General features: G+C 34.0%; 1 protein-coding gene across 1 annotated transcript; it reads left to right on the forward strand.

Annotated features, from left to right (window-relative positions):
• The first annotated feature begins 263 nt into the window (after window positions 1-263).
• Rrp40 (exosome complex component Rrp40) lies at window positions 264-24647 on the forward strand. Its single transcript, XM_076514927.1, is given in 5 exon segments — window positions 264-622; window positions 5806-5883; window positions 5886-5957; window positions 19573-19724; window positions 24246-24647. Coding segments are annotated over 5 exon segments (711 nt in total). The 5' UTR covers window positions 264-421; the 3' UTR covers window positions 24454-24647.

Below are 24647 nucleotides of genomic sequence, written 5' to 3' on the forward strand. Positions count from 1 at the left end.
AGAATTTGAAGTGTATAGGAAATTTCCTTACCGCTACTATATTTGCCGTGTTTGAAATATACAGTTCAATAAACATGGAGTTAAGGATTTAATAAAAAGGTTCACAGATTTATTGTTTTGGGACAGCATAGGACTTATTGGCCCATCTCGGCTGTTCCATCCTCTTAACTAAATTAAAATAATAATAAATAAACTTTAAAATACTAAAATTCGACGTGGTGGATGGTGCGCGGATAACTCACTGTGTGGCTTTACGCTGAAACAAACATTTCGTAAAGAGCGTTAATCGTAATGTATTAAGTTTTTTTCTGAAGAATTTGGTAAATTCGTTTGTCTGTTTTTTCTTGTGACGTCAAATACAGCTCATGTTTGAATAAGAATGAAAAACTGAGTTCGTATTCCTCGTGGTTTGGTTGTTATTATGGCGAATGAGTTAAATTGCAGAGTTGTATTACCTGGAGAAAGTATATCAAAATTCATCTCTGAGCTAGTATCTGATAATTCCAAAACTGTATTAGGTCCAGGACTTCAAAGGCATTCTGACGATGTTGTTGTTACGAAATGTGGCATTTTAAAGTATAAGAAACCAAATTTGATTTGGGTGGATTCACACGAAAAGAGAGTAAGTAAAAAAAAAGTTATAAATTGTACCTCACTATAACTACATTGAAGGCTTAACATTAATAATGGTAGACATGTATTGGGAGACAGTTTTCTTGTTTTAATTCATTCATTCGATGCCATTATTCTGATACAAGTATCGTAAATTGAAGGTAATCTATTGAAACGTTGATCACCCTGTTTGAAAAAAACAACAACAAAAAAAAGATTTGCAGATGATTTCTTCCATATGATATTTCATGTCTTATGTGATGTAGGCCTACCCTTTTCATTAGAAAAGACACAAAAGTAGTAATATATCAGCACCATTGTCTTTATAGTTTTGAGCACTTCAATCAATTTTTTTCAACTACCAGCATTTACCTTCTTTACTCCTGTAATTTTCCACCTGAATATAGTTAATCAAACTTTTTTAATTTGTAATTTTTTATTTTTTCCTAATATTTCTATTGGGTTATCTTATCTCTAAGCTGCAGCTACCCATTTTTTAAAATATGGAACAGTTATTGTAAATATTTAACTAATTATTTTTAAAAATCTCACATCTGACAAGCATATCTGAAATATATATATATTATCTTAATATTTATATTGTACTCATGGCTGATATTACATATTATTAGTTCATATACAGCATAAGGATGTGTGCGAGTCTTCACATCTTTGGGAAAATTTACAAGCTGTGAAAGTTATGTGGGTACTAGTTGTTTGCTACTGTACAACCCAGCCACTTCCAGGTTCCACATGTCCTGATGTTGTGTCAGATGAATACTGACTGTTGTCAGTGTGAAGCACTTAACAAGAAACAATAATCCAGTTTGACTGAACTTCATTAGTTCCAACCTGTTACTTTCTCTCATCAAACTTCGATACAGTAATTAACTGGCTTTTTCCCAACCCCATCCTTAGTTAATTATTTGTGTAGAGAAATTGAAACCTGAAGTGGTATGGATTACAAATTATACAGAAGTTTAAGAAAAGGGTTAATGAAGACTTTTGGATTCATTTTCAAACATAGTTTTAAGTTTTCTATTTGTTGAGGAGCACTGAAAGACAAGACATCCAGGACAGTCTAAAAGACTTCTTGATCTTTCATCACTTAAAATTATTAAAATGACTGGCCGTGGTCAATGCCACCCTACCCGTGTGCCCCGGTGGAAGCTGGATCAGGATGACTGGCCCACTTTCACTAGTCTTGCAGAACTTGATCCTGCCATTGTGAATCAGCCATCAATAAACGACTGTGTGGCAGCAGTAACTGGCTGTATTATACAAGCAGCTACTCAGTGTATTACTAAAACCTCGACACGTTTTCCACGATACCCTCGTCCATGATGGAATCCTGCTTGCCACTTAGCACGGAAGGCTCAAAAACAGGCCTGGGATACTTTTCATAGATATCCCACACTTTCGAACCACATCACTTTCCAACGGGCCTGTGCACATGCTAGGTGGGTAAGACGTCAAAGCCAGAATGAATCTTGGATTAAGTTCACAACTAGCATATCTTCTACCACAAGTTCCAAGGTAGTATGGGACAGGATTCGAAAGGTCAGTGGGCACTACAATTCTGTCCCCCTTTCGATCTTACTCTTTGATGGTCAGGAGGTGGCTGATGTCTGTAGCATTGCTGATACTCTAGGTGAAAGCTTTTGCCAGGTGTCTAGCACTTCTGCTTGTTCCTCCATCTTCTTGGCCATCAAGACTCGGGTGGAGCGTTCACCTCTTTTCTTTCGAACTGACTGTCTCTTTGACTATAATTGTCCCTTTACACTGGTGGAATTAAAAATGGCCCTTCATCGGTCTGGCAGTACATCTGTTGGACGTGATGATGTACACTATGACATGCTGCACCATCTATCACCTGCTTCTCTTGATGTCCTAATTGTCTTTAACCGGATCTGGCAGGAGAATGTTTTTCCTGATGCCTGGTGCCAGGCTATTATTTTACCTCTCTCTAAGCCAGGGAAAGATCTCAAGATTCCTTCAAACTACTGTCCAATTGCTTTGACAAGCTGTCTCTGTAAGACCTTAGAAAAGATGGTTAATGCTCATCTTGTTTGGTTCCTCGAATCAAACAATCTCCTCTAGCCCACCCAGTGTGGGTTCCGATGACAGCACTCCACCACAGACCACCTAATTTGACTTGAAACATCAATCAGAGAAGCCTTTCTCAAACGTGAATATCTTGTATCAATATTCTTTGACATTGAAAAGGCTTATGACACAACGTGGAGGTATGGCATTTTGCGAGACCTCCATACAAATGGGTTATGTGGCCATTTACCCATGTTTATTAAAAACATTTTTAATGGACAGGATATTCCAAGTTCGTGTGGGTTCAACACTTTCCCGTTCTTTTGTACAGGAACATGGAGTCCCTCAGGGCTATGTTTTGAGTGTCACACTTTTCAGTATAAAGATAAATGCCATCACTGAACAACTCCCTCTCACTGTTGCAAATGAGCTGTATGTTGACGACTGGCACGAGATGTGAAAGTCGTCGAACATGAGATACATTGAGCGGCAACTACAAACTGCCCTCAATTGTGTACTGAAGTGGACAATGGCAAACAGCTTTAATTTTTATCTCTCTAAAACCGTTTGCATGCACTGTTTCCGCCAACGGGGTGTTCACCCTGATCCTGAACTTCATATCGGTGAAGTTTCGCTGCCAGTGGTCCCTGAGACTAAGTTCTTGGGGTTTATCTTTGACCGTAAGCTGACCTTTATACCACACTTAAAGCAGCTACGGGTCAAATGCAGAAGAGCACTGAACATCCTCCGTGTCCTCTCTACTGCCTTCTCTGCACCTTTGCCGTTTGCAACTATCTTTACTATATTCTTTGAAACTTCGTTCCTTACCAAAGCATCCCACTTGGGGATGTGTTTTCCTTTCTCAGTGGGTCGTACTTTTTCAGAACAGACGATCTGCCATTGCTCCTTTTGGCCTTGGCATCCAGATGCAATTGGATGAATTGGGTCTGTCCTTGGATAACATTGCAGAATCCACAGGTCAGCCCATCCCACCATGGCTTATTACAGCCCTGACCTTTCTTTCAGCCATCTGATAAAGGCAGGTACTTTAGTTTGGAAGTGAAGTTTTTGATTTAATGAACATCTTTCAAATAATCATTCTGTTCCAATTTATACAGAGTTCCAAATCAGGTAATTCAGTGGGCTCTATCATGGTTTGCTGCGGTTCGGTGGTTGCATGCAGAATCCCCTCTACAGCATCTGTGTTCACTGCTGAACTGTACGCTATATCTCTTGCCCTGGATCATATTGAAGCTAAACAGTACTCTAACTGCACTATTTATACTGACTCGCTTAGTTCTCTACTGGTCCTGGAATCACTACACTTTGGCTCACACCCTGTTCTCACTGATATTCAAAACCGACTGGCCCATTTCTCTTTAACATCTACTTCTATCCAGTTTTTCTAGATACCAGGCCACGTTGGTATTCGCGGGAACGAGCTTGCAGACACAGCAGCTAAATCTATCTGCTCTGGCACTATCACCACTGTGCCTATTCCGTACATGGACTATGGTCCTGTATTCAAGGCTCGGCTCCATGCCAGCTGGCAGCCCACTTGGAGTGAGCAACGAGACAACAAGCTTTTTCAAATAAAACCCTATATTGGGCTTTGGCCATCTAGCTTGCGTAAAGTTCAGAAGGAGGAAGTTGTTCTAACTAGACTACGCATTGGTGACAGTTTTTTAACTTATCGTTTTCTTTTATCTGGAACTGTTGCACGAGTGTGTAATTTGTGTAACACTCAAATCATTATAAGTCGCATTTTACATTCTTGCCATCGTTACGACTCTCAACGATGGCACTATTTTAAACATGTTTTTTCCCAGGGTTTATCTGTAACATTGGACAGTGTTATTGGTGATGGTGACACTGTCCACCTTGATAAAGTTTTTAGTTTTTTAATGGCCATTAATCTTTTTAATCTCATTTCAGTGTTGGATGTTTATTCATTACACCTTTTTAATAGTGGTTCCCTTTTCAAAGTTTCATTCTCTCTAGTTCAGTTTGACATTGTGAAATGGCCAGAACATAAAATAACTCGACACCAGGACTGGAAAGGCCAACTTCATGTGACTAATGCTGCTGTTTGAACTACCTGTTAGTCGTCCTGGCGAGTTGTTATTCCAATTTAGCTGCATGTCTTTTAAACTTTTATTACTTTGCTTTTTGGTACTGGCCATAATGACACATAACCTAGAACCAGGACTGGAAAGACCAACTTCAGGTGACTGACAGTGGTTCTTGTACTTACCTGTTAGTCTTCCTGGCAGGTTATGATCATTACCATTCTGCTACAGGAAGTCCTTTACAACTTTGTAGACTGGATGTCAACATTGGTTTTATGCCAATATCTGTTTTAATTGCTGTTTTGTTTTTACCTTCATTTACTTTTACAAATTTTACTCCATTTACTTTACTTTTACCTTTTTTACTGGACATTTAGCTACTCATTATTACAATTTTGCTATGTGTCTTTTAAAACTTCTATCATTTTACATTTTGATAATGGCTGCTATGACACATAACCCGGAACCAGGACTGGAAAGGCCAACTTCAGGTGACTGATGGTGGTTCTTGTACTTACCTGTTAGTCTTCCTGGCGGGTTATGCTCATTGCCATTGTGCTAAAGAAAGTCCTTTACAACTTCTCTTACTCTGCTTTCTCTCTTAACATTGTAGACTAGGTGTCAACATTGGTTTTATGCTTTTTCTGTTTTTCAATGCTGTTTTGTTTTACCTTCATTTCCTTTTCTGTATTTTACTACATTTAATTTGTTTTTACCTTTTTACCGGACGTTTGGTGCAGATAACCAAGCTGCTTTGTGCCATAAAACACTAAATCAATCAATCAATCAATTTAATACATATATATATATTTTGTTTTCTATAACATTATTTGATTTTATGTAGTTAGCTAAAACTTTTCAGTTATATCCAATAATTTTTCATCCATTTTAATACATAAATAAGAAATGTAGCAGTCAAAATTACTCTGGTTTGCTGGTTCTAGGTATTAGTGCAAGCTGGGCAGATGTTGTGTTGAATAGCTTTAAGTAAGTTTTGAATGTGAGTGTAATGATACCAGGAGATGGCCATTCTGACCCAACTGTATGCATAGTATCAAACAATGTTTATTTATTTTAGTATATACCTGTAAGAGGAGAGTATGTGATTGGAATCATTACAACCAAAGGAAGTGAGGTAGTACGAGTTGACATTGGCGCGCTGGCGATTCTGCTGTGTTGTCCTTGCTGAGTTTTGAAGGAGCAACCAAAAGGAATAAGCCAAATTTACAGGTAGTATACTTACAGATTTGTATTTTTGTTAAGTGTAATCAATTTTTACTTTAATGTGTTTGTACATTTAGCAGTTTAATTTTTGCATTATAAAATATTTTTGGTTGTTTGTAACTTAGCTAAATAAACCTTATATTCAGGAAAATGTACTATGAGGTGTTAAAATGTGTATAACAGAAATATGAGCTTTATGCTTATACAAATGTAAATAAGAAGGAAAGGAGCTGTAAACACCATAACATTTAGTAGTTTTTAAAGAAAATCATTGTTGTTGTTATTATACATGCACTTGTATCAGATGGTTAATTGGACAAAAACATAGCATTTGGATTTTGTATTTGAAGTTATAAAAATGTTAATTATCATAATGAAGTTACAAAGTCAGTTTTGTCAGGAATCTGCTTATTCATGTGTGTGAGGAAAAGGACTTTGAGGTACAACTCTTAATTTTCTAAGAATGTATTTTATATCAAGTAAACCTAGGAAATTAATGGTATTTGCTGACTGTTCAATTGATAAATTTATTTTTTTAAAGTAATTTTCAGATTTACTCTTCACTAAATATGATAGAAATCTTCTTGAGGTTGCCATTTTCACATTTTTTGAAGAACATTATTTTTCTGGTTTATTCATCTTATAGTGAGTGCAGGTTAACAAAAGTTTACATACATTGATGTCTTAGTAACAAGTTTAAGATTGTATTTGAATAGTACTACAAACACCTGTCAATAATGTTGTGGTGAACAGAATATATGTACGTGACACATGGTTACTTTCCAAGTTTCATTTTGATTTTGTTATAAATGAAGAGAAAAATGAGATTATCATGGGTATAAAAATAGTCATTATTTGGTGCAGAATAACATTCTACTGTGAAGTGATCCAACAATATTTTAAATCTGCAAAATTTAAATTTATATCTTTAGTTCTATGTTACATATTTATTTATTAGTGCATGCAAGTTTCCCAAAATATATTCCTATGTCTGAGGTAATATTTCCGTGTAAAATTAGGGTAGGTAGATAATATATTTTGTTTTTATTAAATTGCACTGTATGTCATTATCAGAATATATGTTTTTAATTTTTTAAAAACATTACATTTTTTCTCCTTCACTTTGATATCTGTTATCAAATATGCATTTGTTTTCCTCATTATAGCATATTTCCTACTAATAAGGTTTGTGGATTATAAACCAGTCTTTCTTTTTTTTTTCTAATACACAGTTGCTGTAATTGTAGCTGAAATTTACATATACTATGTTTAATCATTCTTTCTAGCATTATCTTTTTTTATACATCATGTATATCACTTATGTATTTTAATACAAACTGCCAAAATTTGAATTAGATATTCAAAAATCCAAATGAAAAAAGTTAGAAAATCTTTTGAGTGAAAAACCTTCAGTACTTATTTCAAAAACCAGAGATTTAGAATATGAAAGCCTTGTAATCTTTACCAGCAACATTTTGTAAATATGTGTGTGCATCACCAAACATCATTGTATATTTAGTTGTGTATACTTTTGATTTCATGAACTAGATGGATTTCACCTATCCTGAAACAAAATGTTTATAGTAGTATAAAGTTATAAAAGCCCAACCAGATTATCTAAACTAACTAGTGTAACTCACAATCTCTGCCCATTAAGTCCACTTTAACTACTAATTTTTAGACTTTACACAAGTCTTCATATGCAAAAAGGTGTTTATCTGCATAAAAGTAGTACAAAGTTGTTTAAGCAGTCTTACTAAAAACTAAAATAAATACTTATTGGAAACTGTCATCAAAATCACCTTAATTTTATACTTTTTATTTTAATAACTTAATTTAGTTTTTTTTATTAAATCCATTGAATATTAATTTTGAAGTTATAATAATCATAATAAAGTAGCATGACACATTACTATTAAAACATGGTTAACCATATGTTGGAAAAGAAAAATATATTTAATTAAAAATATTTAGATTGATATTATTATCAGTTATTTTAATTTCTAGATTTAAATAGTGGAAGTATTTCAATTTCTAATTCTGCTGGATAAATAGTGTTTATAAAATTATTTATCTAAGGATTACTTGTATTAAGTAAATGATTTATATATCTTATACATTAAAGAAAATATTTCCTGGTTTCTGCAATTTTCAATAAACCTACGAGGTCTGTTCAAAAAATACGCGGACTGTTTGAATTGCGAGGCTCCAGTTAGTTCTAGGGGAATCCGCTTCGTTTCGCTAGATTCCCATAGATCAGCTTATTACGACGCCATTTCCCGATTGCAGATATCTTCATTTGTGTATTAGCTACGCGGTTTTAAGTGAAGTGAGATTTTTTCGTTTGGCGGATTTCAGAATGAATGACCTGAAGGAGCAACGACTTGCTGTGAAATTTTGTGTTAAACTTGGAAAATCTGCGACTGAAACTTTTGCTATGCTTAACACGGCTTATGGTGATGTTGCTATGAAGCGTACGGTATGTTTCAAGTGGCATGAACATTTTAAGGATGGTCGACAGTCCATTGAAGATGATGAACGTCCTGGACGTCCTTCCACGTCAACTGACAACCCACACGTCGACAAAACACCCTGGTGCGGGCAAGTTGACGTCTGACTGTCAGGGAGCTTGCTGAAGAGTGTGGGATATCAGTTGGATCTTGTTACGAGATTTTGACCGAAAAATTGAAGATGCACCTCGTTGCTGCAAAATTTATGCCTCAGAACTTGTGAGTTTTTGGCCAAACACTCGATCACTATTCTTCCCCACCTCCCCTACTCTCCTGACCTTGCTCCTTGCGATTTTTTCTTGTTCCCCAAACTCAAAAGACCCTTGAAAGGAAGAAGATTTGAGACGATTTCCGAGAGTAAGGCAAATGCGACGAAGGAGCTGGAGGACATCACAAAATAAACGTACCAGGACTGTTTCAACAAGTGGAAACACCGTTGGGATAAGTGTGTGCGTTGGGGAGGAGAATACTTTGAAGGGGTCCCAGACCTGTAACTTCTAAATAAAGTACATTTTGTTTTATGACGTCAGTCCGCGTATTTTTTGAACAGCCCTCGTATTCTTATAAAAATAAAGATATAAATTTGCAATAAATGTTGAATAGTTAGCTATCATTGGAACTCCTCTTGCTTACATACCTGGTTATAAAAAAAAAACCCAACAAAAACATAATTATTATAAATGCAGAAATTTAATATATCTTTTATATTTTGGAGCTAAATTTTTCATCTTCCAATAATATGAAAAAATAACAGAATTGTTCTACTTATGAATTCATAACAGAAATTAAGACTTTTAATAGAATTGTGGTATACAGTGTGGTAAAATCACATGTTTGAATATTTTTTACTTGTTCACAGTTATTTAGGTATTTGAAAAGGGGTTGATTATTTTTATTATATAAAACATGTTTTTCCTGTTATTGATATTCATGTTTTCAGTTTGTTTGAGAATAAAGTTTCATATAAGCTTTAATGAAATCATTAATTACCATATCTTTGGACTGATTAATAAATTTATACCTTTGTGTACTGTTGATTTCATTTATCATAATTGTTGCATAAAAGGTTTTTACAAATAAAGTCAAAATTAGTTAGTTTTATCAATGAGGAATACAACATATTGTTCTTCTAATTCTTGAATCTTATTTTTAATTTACAGAATGATTAATTTGTATATTTCTTCAGTTTTATGCAGAAAACTTTAAAATCTTAATTGTTTTTAAAGTACATATAGCTTAGTTACCAGTGATAATGTGTTTATGAAAAGTGTCAATAAATAAACTATTCACACTCATAAGGTAAGCCATTAATTTCATCTACATTTAACTTAGTTAAAAAAAAAACTTTAGTTGTATGATTTTGTGGATCAGTTAGAACTTTGTATTTGTAAACAATGAGAGGCTTTCAAGTTTTTACAAGGAGAAATATTTTTTATAGATTGATGAATAATTTTTTAAACTGTAAGTCATTGTGTACCTTATTTCAAATTAATTACTGAGTGAGAAGTCTTAATTTGTGGTTTCTCCTTTTTCAACATAAGTCATTAACTTTTAATTGGTATTTTACAATGTCTAAAGTAAATGTTTTGTATGATCATTTCAAAAATCAATTAGTGCTCATATTTTAGGAAAATTAAGTTGGTAAATCTTTTAAAAATACTTTTTATGTACATTAATACTACAATAAAAATATTGTCTACATTATTACAAAATTATAAAAAAAACATTTTAATTTATTTTTATTTTACCATTTATTTTCTTACTCTCATGAAAAACATCATCAAAAAGAAAAAAATAAATAGTGATACAGTAATTATTACTCAAATTCACTATAGTAGAATTATTGAAATCTTGGTTTAGTCCACAAGGATGTAAAAATTTTAATTTGAAAATGTAAATGTTCTCTCACTGATGTCTCTTGATTTCTTAACAATTTCTAATAAGGTTATCTTAACAGAAGTAAAAGGATAATACAGTAGTTTTTTTGGAAATTTTTTTTTGGGCTGAAACTTATTGAACAGTGTTATTAACCATATTTTTAGCCTGTTGCAGGTTTTTAGCCTCACTTTTCATGTATGATACATTTTCATGTTTAGCGATTTAGGATTAACAAAGTTACTCAAAAACTATTGTAAGTGAAAGCAGAGTATCCTGTGGCTTTTCATAATTTTTTGACAAGTTAATTTTATAACTCTGTTTCCTGAGATTTACTCATCTCTTAAGAATATATTCATTTCTTCATATTCAAGTATTTAACTTTCTTTTTTCTGTAACATTTTTGTAACTTCACCTCAAATGGTTTGATCATCCATTTACTAATAAAATACAGCTACAAAGAGTTTCAATGTGGTTAGAGAGATCACTTTGTAGTAGTTTATTGTTTTGCAAGAAAATTTGTAGATGGCATTCCTGTAGCATTGATCAAAGGAATTCAGTGGTAAGTTTTGACAATGTGGGAATAAATAAGATTTTTTGATCTTTATTTACAATTACTCTGCATTTATTAGCCTCTCTATGGCCTTTTGATTTGCAATGGTTGTAAATATTAGGGTTATATTACTACAGTAAAACCTGTCTAAGGCAGAATCGCATGGGACCGAGTATAATGTTCGGCTTATGCAGGTTTTCCAGCTTAGACATAGTGAACATAAATTTCCTTAATTATATATAATTTTTAAGCAGAACATTATACTTGCTTGACTCAAGGGAAGTAAGATTTTTATAAATAAAGTTATTATATTGTTTGTATGCAAGAATAAGAACAAAAATAGACATTCAAAATATACATAAGTACACAAAATCATAATCTAATTTATTTGAAGGAAGTATCCAGTTTTAACTGTTTTGTTTTTTAATGGGCTTTCTCATGAGGTTAAACGAGAATGCCAATTCTACGGCCTTTTCATGAAGTTCATTTTCCCTCTTCATTTTTTCATACAATTTGATAGTGTTAATGTAATTTAACACTTGCAATAAAGTAGGAATTTCTGTTTCCTCACACTCTTTTAAAGTTAGGGAAGATAGGATTTTTTCTTTTTTGGGAATTATTTAAAGAGTAGAATTTTGCACTTAAAAGACAAATATATTTCTACAAATCATGAATCTAATTTAACTGCAAAAATAATAATGGGAGATAAAAGAACAGAACATATTTAACCAATACTTGCTGTAATAAAATGTCCAAGAATTTATTAATATTTAAACAAATTATTAATTAAACAAGAACTTATTAATATTTAAAGAAATGATTAATTAAATAAAAAAATAATGTTTAATCAAAACATTTTTTCTTCCTTACCAAGGTTCTTATCCTACTTGTTGATAGATGAGGTAGGTGAAAGATAGTTTTCCATCTGTGTTACACAGGTTCCACCATACAGAGGGCCTTTTATAAGAGAAATTTTAAAATAATGCTACAAAATTTTAATATTTCCAAATTGTATAGGTTTCTGCCCTATTCAGTTTCTGACTTAGACTGGTTTTACTGTATTTTGTTTTCCAACTTGTATTGTCATTAAATAAGGTTACATGGTTTAATAAGTATGTTAGGCAATATCAAAATGTCTTTATGACTCAAATTCTTATTGAAAACGTAATTCAGAAAATTGTAGTTGGTCATTTGCGATATGTTTTAAATAAAAGCATTATTACCATTATCAGTGTATTTAGTGATAGAAAAATATGTTTTTATTACTCATTTTACACAAAATCAATAGTGGATTACTGTCTGTTTTAAAAACATAATTATGACCATGTGGTTGTCTAAGTTAATACGAGTTACTTGCCATGCAGGACATGCTCAGATTATCTTTAAAAAACAATTTTTGTCAAAATAATTGTTTATACAATAAAAATATTGTTTTGCTAAACATGCAAATGGCAACCACTAGAACAGTGGTTCTCAACCTTTTTTTGCCCCATGCACCCTTTCCACCATACGTCAGAATGTCATTCTCTCCTTTCCAAGATTGTCTGAATCAAAAGGTACATTCTAAATAATATGGATATAATATTGAAAATCTTTTATTTTTTCTATACTAGTACATATATATTTACTTGGATCATTTTTATAATGTAGTTTTACAAATTTAATAGCAATAGAAAATGTTAATGGATTTTGAAACTTGAATACAAGTATTTTTTTCATAATAATAACTAATAACAGACCAAAGTTACTGAAGCATACTTCAGTAAATAAAAAGTTCAATAGAATACCAGGGTATTGTAATTTATTTTATTCTGATGGTCACAATTAGTGGGAAGCCTGTGATTGTTTTCTCTTTGCCAATTCTTGGATGCGTGGAGGAGTGCTTGAAAGGGCACAATGCAAGTCATTTTCAACCTCCAATCTTCTTTGTTGTAGAGTTTTCATTTGCAACAGAGTTGAAAAGCCTGACTCGCAAAGATATGTTGACAGAAATGGAAGGAATGCATGGATGGCTCTTCCTGCCACCAACTCGGTGTGGATTCCTGTACATAGTGAGGGGACCTCCCAGGGAAAGTTCTGTTCTTTCAGTTTACCTCCTCTCGGATCAACACATCCACCCACGTGTTTGCCATGTGTGGCAACCCATGAAAGGGAGGAGAGGATCTTGATGGTTGAGGGGTCCAACCCAACACACCAATTTGGCCTTGAATTCCTGTAGATGGACAGTCTTGGTGTGGCCCCCTTGGGTCAATTGGCTGGTTAATTTGGGGTAGGGTCAACCAAGTACTAGTGTTGGACGTTCTCAACAGGTGTTGTGGACATTGTATCTGATGCTGGTGCTTGTCTATATGCTCACTAAACCCTCGCATTGCTGCAGTGTCTTTATTTTGCATTGTAGTGCGTCCCCTCGTAGGGTTCCATGGTGGGTGTGGTCAGTAGGTACTGAAATATTACTTTTTTATTATGGATACTCCAAAAGAAATCTTAAATAAAATAGTGAAAAAACAGTCCATAGGTAAATGACCACATCTTGAAGATTCTGAGCAGCAATCTTCACCATCTGTAATACCTGTTGTACTTCATTTTCTTATACTACATTCTCTTTCAGACAAACCTTTAGGGCAAATGTCTCCCATTTTCATTCAGAATGGACTAGAGGAACTTGCTGGCTCTCCAAAGTCAGCAAAGAAGCTTCAGTTTAGTGACATATTGGTGGAAACATCCACATCTCAACACAGTGAACTCCTTTTGCATTCAAAGGCAACTGGGGGTATACCTATTGAGATTACACTGAATTCATCACAAGGAGTTATTTTTGAGAGGGATTTGAAGAACATCCCTGAGTCTGAGATTCTTGCTGGTTTTTCCACCCAAGGTGTTTCTGCAGTGAGGCGAATCTTCACTCGCAAAGATAGAATTACGATGCTGCCCAGTGTCCTCATTCTGACACTTACATCACCACATCCACCTGCCACCATCAAGGCAGCTCATCTTAATCACAGGGTATGGCCTTGCATTCCAAACTCTCTCAGATGTTTCCAGTGTCAGCGGTTTGGTCACTAGAAGACGTTATGTAGTGGTTCCTTGACGTGTACTCGTTACTGTGGCAAGGACCATGATGCCTATGAGTGTGAAATGAACCTCATTGTGTCAGTTACAATGGCTCTCACCTGCCCTACTTTTGTTCTTGCTCTAAATGGTTGGAAGAAAAAGAGGTGCAGTGTTTGAAAACAATTCATCACATTACTTATCCTGAGGCTTAAAAGTTGTTGTCTACCACTTCATCTCAGACGTATGCTGCATCTCTTTCCACTGGTGGAACTCAAATTGGCCTTTCATTGGTCTGGCAGTACATCGGTTGGACTTGATAATGAACACTATGAAATGCTGTGCTATCTATCTCCTGCTTCTCTTGCTATTCTTCTGATTGTTTTAAACGGGATCTGACAGGAGAATGTTTTCCCTGATGCCTGGCACCACACTATTGTTCTACCTTTCTCTAAGTCTGGGAAGGATCCCCAGATTCCTTCAAACTACCCTCCATTGCTTTGACAAGCTGTCTCTGTCAGACCTCAGAGAGAATGATTGATGCTCATCTTGTTTGGTTCCTCGAATTAAACAACCTCCTCTTGCCTAACCAATGTGGATTCCGATGACAGCACTCCACCATGAACCATCTGATTTGACTTGAAACATCAATCAGAGAAGCCTTTCTCAAACATCTTGTATCAGTATTCTTTGACATTGAGAAGGCTTATGATACAACATGGAGGTATGGCATTTTGCACGACCTTAATATATACGGGTTACATGGCCATTTACCCATTTTTATTAAAAAATTTTTAATGGACAGGAGATTCCAAGTTCGTGTGGGTTCGACACTTTTCCTTCGGCTTTGTTTTGAGTGTCACGCTTTTCAGTATAAAGATTAATGCCATCACTGAACAACTCCCTCTTACTGTTGCAAACAGACTCTATGTTGATGACTTTCCCATCTCATGTCAGTCATCGAACATGAGGTGCACTGAGTGGTAGCTACAGACTGCTCTCAATCATTTACTTAAGTGGGCCATAACAAACAGCTTTAACTTCTCTCTCTCTCTAAAACTGTTTGCATGCACTTTTGCTGCCAATGGGGTATTCACCCAGATCCTGAACTCAGTATTAGTGAAGTTGTGCTGCCTGTGGTCTCTGAGACAAAGTTTGTCGGGCTTATCTTTGACCATAAGCTGACCTTTATACCACGCATCAAATGGCTACAGGCCAAATGTACAAGAGCACTGAACATTCTCCATGTTCTCTCTTCCACCACTTGGGGAGCAGATTGATGTTCTATGCTAAAGATATATCGTTCTCTTATTCAATCGAAACTTGACAATGGATCTCTGGTCTATGGCTCTGTGAGGACCTCTGCCTTAAATTTGCTGGACCCCATTCATCATCAAGGACTTTGTCTCTGCTGTGGGACTTTCTGCACTTCCCCAGTTCAGAGCTTATTTGCAGTCTCATGAACCTACTTTGCACTTCTGCCGTTTGCAACTGTGTTTACTTATATGTTTCGAAACTTCGAATCCCACCTGAGGTTGTGTTTTATTTCCTCAGTGGGCCATACTTTTTCAGAACAGACAATCTGCTATTACTCCTTTTGGCCATCGTATCCAGGTACAGTTGGATGAATTGGGTCTGTCCTTGGATAACATTGCTGTATCCACTGGTCAGCCCATCCCACCATGGCTTTATACATTCCCCAAATGTGACCTATCTTTAAGACATCTGAGAAAAGCAGACACTCCCAATTGGAAATACTGTCTGTTATTTGCTGAACATCTTTTGAACCATCCTTCCATTCCTATTTATACAGATGGTTTGAAATCAGGTGACTGTGTGGGCTCTGCCATGGTTTGTTGTTGTGTGGTTGGTTGTGCATAGAATCCTCTCTACAGCTTCTGTGTTCACTGCTGAACTGTACTCCATTTCTCTTGCCCTGGATCACATAGAAACTAAACAGTACTCAAACTGTTTACACTATTTATACTGACTCATTTAGTTCTATGCTGACCCTAGAAGTGCTTCACATTAGTTCACACCCTGTTCTCATCGATATTCAAAACTTATTAGCCCATTTCTCTTTTAAGTCTACTTTTCTCCAGTTTTTCTGGATACCAGGCCACTTTGGTATTTGCAGGAACGAGCTCGCCGACACTGCGGCTAAATCAATCTGCTCTGGCACTATCACTGCTGTGCCTGTTCCATATATGGACTATGGTCCTGTATTCAAGACTCGTCTCTGTGCCAGTTGGCAGTCGATGTGGAGTGACAAACGTGAAAACAAGCTTTTCCAAATAAACCCCTATACTGGACTTTGGCTGTCTTGCTTCTGTAAGGATCGCAAAGAGAAAGTTGTTCTAACCAGACTATGCATTGATCACAGTTTTTTAACTCATCCTTTTCATTTATCTGGGACTGATGCACGAGTGTGATGTCTGTGTAACAGTAAGGTCACAATAAACCACATTTCACTGACTTGCTGTTGTTATGACTCTCAACAATGGCACCATTTTAAACATTCTATCCCAAGGTTTATCCATAGCATTAGATAGTGTTATTGGTGATTGTGACACTGTCCACCTTGGAAATGTTTTTAGTGTTTTAAAGGCTGTTAATATTTTTAATGCCATTTAAGCTTTTAATTTATACATTAGACCTTTTTTAATGTGATTCCCTTTTAAAAATCAAAGCCCATCTAGTTTGATTTGAAATTAGAAAATGGCTGTAACGTCAAATAACTCAAAACTAGGACTGGAAAGGTCAACTTCAGGTGACTAATGCTGCAGTTAGAACTATCCATTAGTCATCCTGGCAAGTTATAATTAAAATTTGCTACAAATCTTTTAAAACTTTTATTACTTTACTTTATGAAAATGGCCATAACGTCAAATAACTCTGAACCAGGACTGGAAAGGCCAACATCAGGTGGCTGACGGTGTTTTCTGAGCTTACCCGTTAGTCTTCCTGGCGAGTTATGATAATTATAATTATGCTACAGAAAGTCCTTTACAACTTGTATTACTGTAGTTTTTCTCTTACTGCTGTAGACTAGATGTAAACATTGGTTTTAATGCTATTTATGTTTTTTTTAAACTTTGTTTTGTTTTACCCTAATTTCCTTATATGAATAGTACTAAATTTAACTTTAACTGTTTACTGAATGTTTTGCACAGATAGCCTAGCTGCTTTGTGCCATAAAACACCAAATCAACCAAGTTTTTGCCACTTTGGGATAGAAATCGCACATCAAGGGCCAAATTCTGTGATTGATTTCTCATCGAACATATCTCTTGCTCATGAATCAGTCTTTAGCTCCAGAAATTCATCTTGACAATCATCAGAAACTTTTTCAACTGGCAGTTTAAATGGATTTCGCACTAAATCCAACTCCTCATTACCGAGTTAAGGAAAATATTGACTTAATTCATTTTCCAGTGCTGTCAGATATTGTAAAATTTCATTTTTTGCAAATTCTAAAAGCACTTGCTCTTCACCACCAGTAACAAGAATTTATGACAGTTTTTCAAACATTGCAACATTTTTTATCTTGACCTTTCTCTTCTTGTTTTCCAGCTTGCTCAAGAAAGCTTTCAAGGAATTCATGAATTTTATGATGCTTGTATTCATTTCTTGCATCTGAAGATTCAGTTTATTCAGCTGCTCAAAAATGTCAACCAAACAGGCAAGGCATGCAATCCATTTCTTATCATCCAGCCATGCAAAAAATTTATCTTACCCTGAACTTCAAAAAATAATTTGTGCTCATCTTTAAGCTCAAATACTTGCTCAGTTACATTTCCTCTTGAAATCCATCAAACATTTGTATGGAAAAGAAACAAATATGACCTGCATCCATGTCAGTACATAACTTCTTGTAAAGTAATGAGTTGAGAGCTCCTCCTTTGACAAAATTCAAAATTTGAATTGCTTGATCCAAAACCTTCTGTTGTGGAGTTGGAAGTGTTTTTGAGGCTAGTGCCTGATGATGAATCATACAGTGAATGCCTTTCACTTTTGGAACTCTCTTTTTCACACAAACTTGAAATCCATATTTTGTTCCTAACATAGCTGGTGCTTTATCTGTACAGCACTCACGAATGTTATCTCAGAACAGATTTTCTTATTCAAAGAAAGATGAAACCTTTTCCAAAATATGTGAGGCCTTGGTAGTTGTCTCAAGAGAAGAACAAAAAAGAAACTCCTATTTAAATGAACCTGAGTGATCATATCTTGCAAATACCAGCAACTGGAAATGTAATACCATATCAGCTGATTCATCAAGTTGAACTCAAAATAAGCCAAATGCTACAGACTTGGTCTTCTGCATAACTTGATCCTTGATGTCAATGGCTATGTCACTGATCCTCCTTTGAAACAGTACTGTTTGATAATGAAACTGCTGCAAGTTTTTTCTCCAATCCATTTTCCAAGACAATTTCCACCATTTTGAGAGTGCAGAGTTTGTTGATCAAAGTTTCTCCAATTGTATGTGGTTTTGTTTTTGCTTTGCTATCTTCAGTGCTACAACATAAGAAGCTTCAATAACCTTTTGGCTCATTTCTTGGAATGTTTTGGTGAATCCAGCTTCATCCTTGTGAGAGCATTCCCATGACGTTCAAAAAACTTTTGTTTTTGTCCTTGCATTGAGGATGAACATTCTGCAAATGCTGCCTCAACTTTGTTGGTTTTATAGAATCATTTGACAAAGCTTTGCTACAAATCACCATTGACGATGATGGATATGAATCCACGTTGAATATATGGACCATTGCATTTTTTTTTTGACACTCATGATTGGCTTCAAATTCTGTGAATAAAAAATGAAAATAAGTCAAAGATAACTATAAATGGAATATTTTCACAGATAAAACATGTAATATTTATCTTTATTTTTAATTTAATTCATGACATCCTCTGTAAATTAAGTACAATCTGTGGAACTGTAGTTTGTATAAAGGCTAATATTCCAATAGTTTGAATCTGCCAATCTGTGGTCCCAATTCTCCCTCCTGAAACTCTAAAATTGCCCCCAGGGAGGAATTCTCCCCTGGTTGAGAACCCTTGCACTAGAAGATGTCTGTTATATTAAATAAAGGATCATTTGAACATTACTAGGTGAAGAATAGAAAGATTAATATTACATTAAAGTAGTGCAGTGATTCTCAGACTTTTGAAGCTGACATACCACTTTTCAAAATTAGTACACATTTACATACACCATTAATACTAATACTGGCAATGCATACTATAATTTGATAAATGGTAGACTAATTAGTTAAGTAATTGTGTAGTGAGTTCTATTTATTACCAAGCTCTAATTATTAACTAGTTTTACAGAATAACTGATTCTTGTACCTTTTTCTAATAATTTTAGATATATATATAAGGAATTTTTTTTGAAATTGGTATTGGTTCTGACTTTGAAGTTTTTTCTGATTACTAGAACCTTGTTGCTATTTTGTAGTGCTATTGTATTTGCTTCAAATTTTGCTTGTCCGTAATAATAATAATAAGCCATTTTATGTTTGATTTATTTGTTTTATTTCTTTATTGACATGAAGGATAACAGTAGTAATTAGAAGCCTAAGTAGAAAACTTAAAGTTCTAAATATCTTGATTGTAAACATTTTACCAGGTTGGAGATCTAGTCTATGCTCGAGTGTTAATTGCCAGCAAAGACATGGAGCCAGAGCTAGTCTGCATGAACAGTCATGGAAAGAGTGGAGAACTAGGAGTTCTGCCTAGTGATGGATTTTTGTTCACAGTCCCCTTGAATCTTGTTAGAAAGTAAATTTACTTTAAACTTGCATATTTTAATTAGTATCCTGTTTTTATATCATACTCTCATCAGCTGTAAAAGATGTTTTGTCTTAAATATCTTTTGAAACACGTTAAAGTCACCAATTATTTGTAGCTGAAATATTATATTTGATTGACTAACAAATTTTGCACAAATTATTGATGCTGCCCTCTAGTTAATGGCTTAAGCAGTGCAAGTTAGCCAAGTCAATGTCACAGCACAAAAAATGAACATTTTTTTTTAAATGTTAAAGTAATGGTCTGTAAGTTGTTATTATAACAACAACAGTGAAGTTAAATTCTGAACAAAGCCAATTAGAAAATCATTGGTATTGTGTTAGCAAGAGCTACCTTTTATGGTTTTTTTGGGCAAGGTTTTATTCTACAGGTTGAAAACATCTTTATGTCAGTGTAATAGTAAATGAGTGATTAAGTCACAATTCTGATGAAATTCTTAAGTGCATCTAGCTATCTGTACGTGTAGTCTTATATGGAATTTGTTATTTATGAAATGTTAAGGTGTTGTGAAGTGTGGTGTTCAAGTAGATTTTTTTAATTAAGGTGCTGGATTTTGATTACTTTTTTTTCTTGAATTCTTGCGTATTTCTGGTGTTTGAAATGTGAAATTTCTTCTATTGTGTACTATATCTTAAATGTTGGGGCTATTGAAATATTTATTCATATTTAAATAGTTTCTATGTCTTTCAAATGGATGTAATTTAACCACAAGTACTTTAACCATTCACAATGAAAGAAATGTTTACAGAAACTATAAAACAAACATTTAAACTTATATATTTTAGTAATTTGTTATAAACCAATTCCTTATTTATCCAATCATATTCAAACTTGCTTTATAGGTGTTTTTTCAAAGCCATGTTTTATTAGTAAATGAAGAGAAAAAAATTGATGTGGCACCACAGCATGGTTTCAGCAGGAGCTGCTATGCTGAAATGCTTGAAAACCAAGAAATATATAATGTATTTTAAAAAATATAGAAATATTGACAGGAAGGAGTGCATGGCTTGCAGAAGTTCTGAGGTGGAGAATAGAAATAGCATGCATACAAGAGACAGGATGTATAAATGGCACAGGAAATTAGAGAAAGTTACAACTCATCTTTCATGCAACTCCGAAAGAAAAAATGGGGAAGCCGTTGTATTAAGTGCAGAAATGAAAAAGAAAGTAGTGGAAGTGACAAGGTTGAGTGACTCAATTCGTTGTGGTAAAGCAAGAGACAGAATGTGGCATGCTGAATGTAATATGTGTATATGATGTCCAATGATAAGGAAAAAGAGTTAGAGGAGGTTTGGAAAATAATGTAGAATATACTGAGAGAAGAGTTAATTGCAGTGGGACTGATCTAAATGAACAAATTGAACAGGACAGTACTGGTATTGAGGACATAGCTATGAAGAAAGAAATAAGAAAGGCAAGGAGACAGTTTAGAAAAATTGTTTAGCTGTAAGTAATACATTTTTCCAGAAGAAGAAGAATAGTTCATAACATACAGAATTGAGAATATTATGAGCCAAATATAATACCTATTAGTTAAGAAAGAGGAATTAAAGTGTGAAAAATTATAAAGTTCTACCAGGGGAAAAGTTGCACTCCAGCATGGACTAGTGGTGATGGAATATGAAATTAAAAGCACAGAAAGGATGATGATAAACCAGTGCACCCACAAAATACAGTAACTGAGGCTGTGAGAACTAGATATGTTAAAGGAGCTCTTTGACCTAATGTTGATGGAGTGCATCAGATTGGATAGAATGGGAATGAGATGGGTTCTCAAAATGTGTATTAGATATGGGAAAAAAAGTTGTGGAAAAGATCAAAAAGGAAACTGTATCCAGAGAGAGAGGCATGGTGATGAAATTAGGAAGTGCAACCAAGTGTGAAAAATAAGCTAAAAAGGAGGATCTGCAAGCATACATAGTACCAAAGAGAGAGTATGTAGAGCTGTATGAAAAGATGGCAGAATAATTAAAGTCAGAGAAGTGAGAAAATAGGGATGCAGATGAAGTGAAGTTTATTAAGATGATAATGGTCAGATGATTACAGATATTATAGATATTAAAAGTAGAAGGGGATCATACTTCAAACACCTTTTAAATTAAGTACATGAGTGGGAGAAACCAGGAGGAGTATGAAAAGCTAGGGGATGGTGGAATATGTGACAGTGGAGAATAAAAAAGAAAATGAAAAATGGGAAAGCAGTAAGTCTACATGATATACTATAGAATCATTTAATAAACTAGGAAAGTGAGGGGGCCAGATGCTGAACAGAATTTTCAATGTTTTAATGCCTGAAAGGAGCATATCCTTATGTTAGTAATTAAAAGGACTGGTGATGTGCAAGACTGAAATAACTATAAAGACATAAAGTTTCTGTGTTGTTCTACAGATTAGGTCAAAAAAAGGAACAGAACAGTTTGGGTTTATTCCTGGCAAATCAACAGTAGTTACCATATTCTTATTAAGAGGGTTGATAGAGAAGTTTTTGGGGAAAAGACTTGAACATGGTATTCATTGAACTGAGAAAATCTTGTATGAAGAGTTGGAAACATTTATAAATAGTGTTGTAAACTACAAATATTTCTGTTACTTGGATATTTGAAGCAAATGAAAAACCTAAATTTAATTGTGATTACATTTGTGACAATTTATTTATTGATGATTTAGATTAGTTGATTTTTTTATAACATAATTTGATTAACAGTAATTTTGATTACTTTTTTAGCTTATGTGGCATTAATAAATGTAATTTCTGCTTACAAATAAGTAAATCAAAACTTCCAGTGCTAATTGTAGTGCATTGTTCTTTGAAAGCTGATAAAAGATTAACTATTAGTATTTAAATGTATTTTAATAATATAATGGTTAACATGAAAATATCAGTTAGATTTAGGTACATGGTAATGGTATCAACCTCCAATTTCAAGGCTTTTGCACAAATTAACATATTAAAAGGAAAATATAATATTCTCACTGTTTGTGTCTATAAGCTGATGCAATTATTGAGTCAACTCAGAACTCAACTCGGCAAAAACTTAAAAATCAGATGATGCTATGTGTATATTGGCATCTTTAAAAATCTCCATGTAGTAATGAGATTGGATGAAGAATCTGTGTGAGAGTTGTAAGCAAGTTTTGTACCATAATGATATATGACAAGAAGTACACAGCTCATCTGTTGCATTTGCGCTGTATATAAATTTCCTTGGATATTTTCCATCTAAAAACTTTGGATTTGATCAAATAATGACTTGGGTTAGATATATTTATGTCCTGTATGTTCTGAATTAAAATTTTAGGCACAAAAATACAAATCCTCTTCAAGTATTTGAGGTTTGAAGTTTATTGCATACAAATTCTAAAATATGATCTCACTTTTCATGTCTGCACAATATACATTATTTAAAATTATCTACATATGAGATGATCTGTTTCACTAGTGGATTTTTAATTTCACATATTGATGTATGATATATAATTATAAAAATAATGATAATCAAAGTTATAGTTTGTGTAGTCTTGTAATATTGATATTGAAATTAACAATAAGTGGTATGGACTTATAAGATATTTAGTTATTCAAACTTCGATAAAATCTCTTAAAACAGTATCTTTATTTTATAAAAATGGGATTTTTTTATCTGCAAACTGTTTTGAAAACTAAATGGGGAATTTCTAATAAATTTTAATTTCATATTATTTTGCTTAAAATTGATCAAAACAACACTAGAAGTCAATGTGCAAATAAATGCAAGATAAATTTGTTATAAATAGCCATAACATGGCCAGGTGGACAGGGCACTCACCTTGAAATGTATGAGAGGGGGACCAAATTTTATCATTGCATGTTACTGCTGTTTCAGACACCTCACTATTCATTGGTAATGAGTAATTAAAGAGTTCTTGGTGAATGGTGCTGGTTAGTTCTAGTTTATCACTTCAAAATTACAGGAAGCTAATATAGATATTTCTCTGCTTTGTTCGAAATTTACTATGTAATTTAAACCGTGTTTTTTGTTACTGGTTCTGCTTTCTACGGATGACATTCTTGGCCAGTTTAAAACACCCTGCATTAATTGGTTGGTTTCCTTACATATGATGACTTTCCAATCTAAATGTTTTGAGAAAGTCCAACTGTGGCACATAAGTGATTAAATATAGAATCACTTGGATTCACTTCAAAGTAACAACTGAAAAAAGATTATGCGAGCTACTTTTAATAGTATAGACAATATTATGTGACTGATATGAACTATAATTACAGTTTAACTGTTATGAGTAGTGTAGTTGTTGGTTAAAACAATGTAACTCAACTGTCAAATGTTTGTTCTGTAAATTACTGAAGTCATACTTTAATCAGTGGGTGGAATAATTTTGTTTATTCTGTAAGTTATTTTATTAATCCTTGCTATAATTGAGAAGAAACTACAAACATTATACACATGTTTAGATGTTTTTCACTAATGAAATTACTTCTGTTATTTATTTCAGAATTCTTTCTCCTTCGTGTCCTCTTCTGAAAACGCTAGGTGAGAAAATTCCTTACGAAGTAACAGTAGGAGCTAATGGTCGGGTTTGGATCAATGCCAACACCATACAGAATACCTTATTGGTGTATAATGCTATTTCTTTTGCTGAATATATGACTCCTGAAGAGGTTAATGTAATGTGTTCAGAAATTTTATATGGTCATCAGTAGAAGCTGCTTTGCTAACAATGTATAAATGAAAATGTTTTTCAATTACAAGAGCTGTCAGATAAAATTTTAAAGAAGGATAAAATATTTTTATACAGCTTTATTGTTTGTTTTATTTTTAAACAAAAAAAAATGTATGTGATGAAGTTGACAATTCCCACATAAAGATTTATAATTAAAGAATTCTGATAACTGTA

This window comes from Tachypleus tridentatus, chromosome 7 (genome assembly GCF_004210375.1).
Source record: "Tachypleus tridentatus isolate NWPU-2018 chromosome 7, ASM421037v1, whole genome shotgun sequence".
Classification (NCBI taxonomy): domain Eukaryota; kingdom Metazoa; phylum Arthropoda; class Merostomata; order Xiphosura; family Limulidae; genus Tachypleus; species Tachypleus tridentatus.